This window comes from Phocoena sinus, chromosome 3, assembly GCF_008692025.1.
Source record: "Phocoena sinus isolate mPhoSin1 chromosome 3, mPhoSin1.pri, whole genome shotgun sequence".
Classification (NCBI taxonomy): domain Eukaryota; kingdom Metazoa; phylum Chordata; class Mammalia; order Artiodactyla; family Phocoenidae; genus Phocoena; species Phocoena sinus.
The window spans coordinates 67,441,804-67,448,565 of NC_045765.1; the positions used below are offsets into that span (position 1 = coordinate 67,441,804).

The 6,762-nt window shown below is 48.8% G+C and overlaps 1 protein-coding gene across 1 annotated transcript in view; it reads right to left on the minus strand.

Annotated features, from left to right (window-relative positions):
- Positions 1-3,686, minus strand: part of LMNB1 (lamin B1) — a 69,450-nt gene extending 65,764 nt beyond the window's left edge. The window contains 2 exon segments of the mRNA XM_032627947.1: positions 2,917-3,419; positions 3,523-3,686. Of these exon segments, the coding sequence (XP_032483838.1) occupies positions 2,917-3,275 (359 nt within the window). The 5' untranslated portion in view covers positions 3,276-3,419; positions 3,523-3,686.
- Between the last annotated feature and the right edge of the window lie 3,076 nt (positions 3,687-6,762).

Genomic DNA, 6,762 nt, shown 5'->3' on the forward strand with positions numbered 1-6,762 from the left:
AAGAGAATATCCATACCTAGACCTATCACCATGCAATCCCAGAAAACCAGGAGAAAAGAAAATTCCAAAGCTTCCCGAGAGGCAAAGCAATTACCAAAAGAAAGTAACTGTGACTGGCATTAGGTAGACATGAACAACAACTGGCTACTAGAAGACAACGGGGCAATATGATACTTTCCAAGCTGTGAGGAAAAATGTTGAACCAGTATTCTATACCTAGCCCAACTATTCATCAAGCATGAGACAAAAATCAAAATTATTTTCAGATACACGAGACTTGGAAAGTCTACCTCCTGCCATCTTTTCTGAATAAGTAACTTAAGGATGTTCTCCAATAAAATGAAGGAAGAAACCAAGGAACTGAAAATATATGATACAGGAGGAAACTGGGTCTAAATCAGGTAAATTCCTAAGACGTCAACTGCACATCATGTCTTAAGAGCAGAGAGCTTAAGGGAAGAAAGTAGCCTCATATAATAGATATTATGATTAGATATCTTTTAAAAGTTTGAAGATATGCTAAAGGCAAAATTTTCTTTAATCAGCAAGAAAAATGGAAGGCTATTTAGGAACAAAATTGTACAAAGAAAGTCAGGATTGAAATATGAAAGTAAAATGTGGTATGTTTTGAGGAATTGATGGCACATCAGAAAATAAAATACATCTAATCCTAATAGATATATATGTTCAGGCTCTCTCTATATAGTTATATATAGACATTTATCTATCTATAAAATCCCAGTACACTACCTGACATCTCAAAGAAAATTGTTTTCAATTGTCAAGCCCTCAGACAGGCCTTCCTTAACTATACCATCCCTTCACCCTGCTCTATTTTTATTCCCCTAGTATCTGTTATCCTAACATTATATCACATTCACTGATTTCATTGATTCTAACACATATATTCTTCACTTTTTAATCTTGATGAAACCAGCATGCATTTTACAATCCATGCAGAGCATTTTACAACTACAGTCAGCCAGGTGGCAGTCTTGTTACTGTGTGAAAAACCTTCAGTGGATACCTTCTGAAAAGATTACAAAAGCACCAGCATCAAAATGTTTCAGATTAGCTGAAATACAATTTTTATTCGCTTGCTGGGTATCTCCCCTATCATCAACATAAGGGCAGTAACTTATTTTTTTCAAATCTCTGTATCCTCTACATAAAACAGTGACTGGCAGGTAACATACTTAATCTGTGTCACACTTTAACATCTCTGAAAACAGGGTGGGTCCAACAGGATGGATCCTGCATAGTGGGCCCTTACGTTTTTCTTCTTAGTGGTACATGTGATAATGGTGAATCATATAAGCAATGGCATCCAAGATATGAAGAAATTCAGTAATGAAAAGTTTGGAGGAAGATGGAGACAGTAGTGAGTGAACTGACCCATTTCAAAAGACGACTCCAAAGATTAGAAAATCCAGGAAACAGAAACATAAACTTATTATTATTTTTATTTTGTGGAACTAAATACTCAAAGAAATAAAAACAAAAAAGGCTAAATGTGATTGTCTCCTGGAAGGAGGCAAGAGACATCGTTTTTCACTATAAGCCCGTCTATACATTTTTTTTTTACCAAGTGCACACATTCTTTATGAACCGTTTTTCAAGTATTGAACAAGATGGGGAAGTTGAGATTCACATAGTGAAAATCACAGAGACTGAGACAGGAACATTTACACGGAGACAGAGGGACATTCAGGGGAACACAAAGTCAAAGTCAGAATCAGGTATCTCCACAGATTTCAACTGGCAAGAGGGGATGAAGACCACCGGAATTCTGGAGGCAAACCGAGCAATATTCTAAAGCGTGACTTCAACACTAGCTGCCTACTGAGGATAACTATGACATTTTGCTCATCAGAAAGGCAAGGTAGGATCGGCAAAGGCTTGCTAGTTTATCCGTGTGCCCTAACTGAAAAATTCAGACCCTCTTATGTGAAAAAATTACAAGCCCTCCCTCGCCACAACTCTCCACATTTACACAACACCCTTTCACCTGCCCTGGCCTGTCAACATAAGGACAGATGCGGGGACTGAGCTGGGTCTCCTCTACACCCGAAAAAGCAAGTGACTATGTCTGGGCGATACAAAAGCTAGGGGAGAGGACTGCTGCGGGAGGGCAGGCGGTTCGTCGATCCGAGAACGGTGGCCAAGACGTGAAAAAACCCAGCTTGCGGAGTCCGGTGCAGAGAAACACCCAAAGACCGCGGCCTGTCTCGGCATAAAGAAAGAACACCTTTCTCCAGAGAAAGCTAACCAGCTTGAACACCCAACTTGCCCAGAGCCGACAGTGGCGCGCAGTTCAGACTCCGCCCCTCCCTCTTCGCCCAAGGCAGGCGCAGAAAGATCGCAGAATGTCACAGGGCCAAGACTGAGCGCGCCAAAGCGGGACCCACCCCCGGGAGACCGGGACGCCGGAGGCAGGTCCCTCCCCTTCCTCTCTCCGCCCGCGCAGAGCTCATTCATTCTCCAGGCGGGCAGCCGGTCCTCCCCGGCCGGCCATTCCTGCACCGCAAACCCACCAGACGCTTTGTCTCGGGCCCGGCCGGAAACCGGGGCGCGCATTCGAGCGCGCGCCCAGACGCAACCTCCCCGCACCTGGCGCCCGCCCGATCTCCGCGCGTTTAAAGCTTTCTGGATCCCGGGGTCCGAGGCCCGAAGCCGGTCGCCTGTCGCTGGCGGCCCCAGGCGCGCACTTCGCCGAGTCCCACTGGGTATCCAGGATCGGGAAATGTGCATCCCGGTCCCACCATCACTACAGCTTGAGACCCCCGCGCGACCCCCGCCCCCGGTGAAAAACACTAGATTCTTTCTCCTTCTTAGAGACCGAGACCCTGCCCCTTCCGAAGGACGTGAGCACCCCGGCCCTCGCCCTCCCGCCCGAGCTGCGCCCCCGGCACTCACTTGAGGAGCAGCTGGTCGTGCTCGGCCTTGAACTTGCCCAGCTCGATCTGCAGCTTGGCGCGCTCGCGGGCCGTGTCGTCGAGCGCGCGTCGCGCGTCGGCCAGCTCGGTCTCGTAGAGTGCCTTGAGGCCGGTGAGCTCGCGGCCGCGCACCTCCTCACGCTCCGTCACCTGCAGCTGCAGCGCGCTGTTCTCCGTCTCCAGGCTGCGCACCTTGTCGATGTACACGGCCAGCCGGTCGTTGAGCTCGCGCAGCTCCTCCTTCTCTTGCAACCGCGACAGCCGCGTGGGGCTCAGTGGCGTGGCGGGGCCGCCGGCGCGGCTGCCCGTCCGCGGCTGCACGGGGGTCGCTGTCGCCATGGCGATCGGCGAGGAGAGCTGAGCGCTGAGGCAGCGGGCAGCGCCGGAACACGGAGGGGGCGTCAGTCGGAGAAGCGTGAGGGAAAGCACGAACCGACGATCCGCGCTCGCGGAGAGGCAGACGTCGGGGGAAGGACGAAGCACCTGGGATGGCGGGAGAGGGGTTACAGCACAAAGGGCAAAGGGAGAGGACTACGAATCAATTAAACGTAAAACGTCCTTTGTAAGAAAACATGCACACACTCACACACGCTCAGGAAATACAGGGTGAGGGTGGCCGGGAGAGCCGAGCAGAGTCCGCGCGCCGCCACCGCCGCCGCCGCCGCCGCCGAGTCTCCCGCCCGCAGCACTTTGTTTCCTCTCAGGCGGCGCTGAGCCGCGGGCGGGGGGAGGAGGGCGGAGGGGCGGTCTGGCTGCGAGCCGCTGGGGGCGGAGGTGGCGCGGGCCGCGGCACCGCGCTCCCCAAGATGGCCGGCGCGCTCCGGCGTATCCACGTGACCGTCTCTGGCCAATGGGGGGCCGGCAACTCGGGGGCCGGGCCTGTAAATTCAAAATCTGGCCCTCAGGCAACCGTCGGCTCGGCGCGCCCGGCTGGGCGTGGCTGGGGGCGGAAGGACTGAGGGCTGTGGGGAGGGGTCCCGGGGACTGCTCGAGCGGCGGCTTTGGGCTCCGCGCCGGCTGTGCTTTCCCACCAGCCCGCGGGGACCGCTAGTCGGGTCGGGTCGGCGGATGGCGGGAAGGGGCCCAGAGGCTTCCGGGGCGGGTCCGTGCCGCCGCCCACACCCGGCGGTTCAGGGAAATTCAAATGTAAACGTCTCTAACTGACACACGCACAACTCGTAGAGCCCGGGACGACCGCGGGCGTTGTAACCTTATCCCCGCCCCGCGGTGAGGGTTCGGAAAAAGGCCTGGAGGCCCGGCCGCTGTGGAGTTATATAATGAGCGCTGGTGTCCGAGGTTCAAGACCAACTGCGTGCGCGTTCCAAGTGCAAACCTTTATTTTTCTCTCAGGTGGAAAACGGTGTAGCAAAACACCTCCTCCCATCAAATTGACGCACGCGTGTCTTGAAGCGGATGGATAAAGACCACAGAAAAGCCAGTGCTGATGGGCGGTCCCCGATCCGTTTATTTCTTAACAATTTAGGGCTTTATAAAATCAAAACCACCTCACAAGTGATATGATTAACATGTTACTAAGTAAATAGCACAAGCTCTTCATGGTCATGCTTCACTAAAATCCCATGTATCAAAATCGAAACTTGTGAAAACTTAAGTAGAAATGCTTTTTGCTTTGAAAAGGGATTCCCCTGAAATGTAATTGACCACAGTTCTAATAGAATGTCCATCAATCCCTTTGAAAACTTTTAAAACTTTTAAACTTTTAGACTTAACATTTATTGAAGTTTACTATGTGCCCTGCCCTGGGCTTTTCGTGGATTATCCATCCACACATTCTGTGGTGTGGGAACCAGATTCCTTCCATTTGAAAATGTATCCACGTAATAGATGAATTTCCTTACAGCAGCCCGGCAGGCGACAGGACTGCCTTTGAACCCAGGCGGTTTCAATCGCCTCCAGAGCCTCGCCCTCAACTATAAGCTGGAAGGCCAACTCAACCCTTTAGGGACGCATCAGTAGAGTAATTACAGGTTAGTTACCTTAATAATGGCAGAAATGAAGACTAGAATGTTCTTTCTTTCTTTCTTTCTTTTTTTCTTTATTTATTTATTTTCCGGTACGCGGGCTTCTCACTGTTGTGGCCTCTCCCGTTGCGGAGCACAGGCTCCGGACGCGCAGGCTCAGCGGCCATGGCTCACGGGCCCTGCTGCTCCGCGGCATGTGGGATCTTCCCGGACCGGGGTACGAACCTGTGTCCCCTGCATCGGCAGGCGGACTCTGAACCCCTGCGCCACCAGGGAAGCCCTAGAATGTTCTTTAAATATTAATCATGCACATAAGAATTAGTGAAGGGCACCGGTTGAATATCATCCTCCTTGAATTTCCGGGCACTCTATTAGTGGCGATACTCTTCTTGTTAACGGTTCTATTTCCTACCCTGTTTGTTATCTATAATACCTCCTTCCTTAACGCCCTTGACAATTAAAAAGTTGAAAAGGTTCTTTTTTGAAGTTGGTGTTAGGAGTTTATAAGTATTCAAGTAAAGTTTTAATAACTTAAAAGGACCTTGAAAATCTAAATTACTTATAAAGAAATGAGGCCTAAAGAAGGTGAGTGCTGGGTCCAAGGTGGTAGAATCCGGATTGCAATGTAATTCCAGTCTTCTTGAGGCCCTTTCCACTACACTGACAGCTTGGCTTTCACTCCATACCCTCCTTTTACCTCAGACGTTAAAAAAATATATTTGGAAATATTTGAAAGTTATTTTCTCTCCATTTTTGAAGACTGTATGTGAAGTGATTTCAGGCATGATTTCTACTGCTCTCAACCCCACTAAGCTTTCCCTTGAAAGCTTGAGAATCCCTCAATCTCATTGTTTTAGGAAACTCAGATTATATCCTATTAGCTGAAACAACAAATACACTGGAGTCAGACAGTTGGGGATTTGCTGTTGATAGCAATGTAACTTTATGGAAGTTACTCCTCGGGTTCCTCATAGGAAATGGGGATGATTCCTACCTTGCAGGGGTTTGCAATAATTAAAGTAATATGTGTAGTGTTTAGACATAATATGGGAAGGCTAAATAGTAATCCTTACTAATAGTAATCCTGTGTCTCCTACCAAAAGCAATGAAAAAAGATGGAAAACCTCTTAGCCTTAGAATTAGGTACTTGCGCAAACATTTGGTCAGGCACTTTACTAAATGTAAACTTCTCTTATTCTCTTGGCTTTTCCCAAGCATAACTCTGTACCTGGAATAAGGCCTATTTCATCCCTGCTCTTTCATACTAAATGTGCCCAGCCCTCTTCATTTAAAGAATTCCTGCAATCCCATTACCACCACTGTTTTCCCCAATAAATGGGAAGTAGCAAATACTGTATGAGTATGGTGACAATGCTCCTGCATTTACAAAGACAATCATGATTTCAAATATTCTGTCTGATTGTTTTCTATAAACCTTCACTTACTTGTCAGTGCACGTATTCTGATTAGTGGTTAGGCCATATATATTGCCACCAAGCTTCAACTTCCCATGGCATCACTTACCTCTTTGAAACTCCTCCCAAAACACACAGCTGCCTCGCTACATGCAGCGAATTTATTTGACATTTGCCCTAATTTCTGTATGTCTTATGGATCTGAGACAAAAAAACACAGGATACCTATCAGGTCTGGGCAGAAGGGACCCAGACTAGGATGGGGGTAGGTGGGAAGGGAGAAGAGAAGGAGAGACTGAAAGCTAGCAAGTAACCCAATTTTGTCCCAGGAGATGGGGGAGACAGCTGGCAGTTAGCTGAGTATACAGTGTAAACAAATGGGGAAGCTAGGGATGCGGTACAAAATGAAGAGAAGTATTGCTAAGCAGT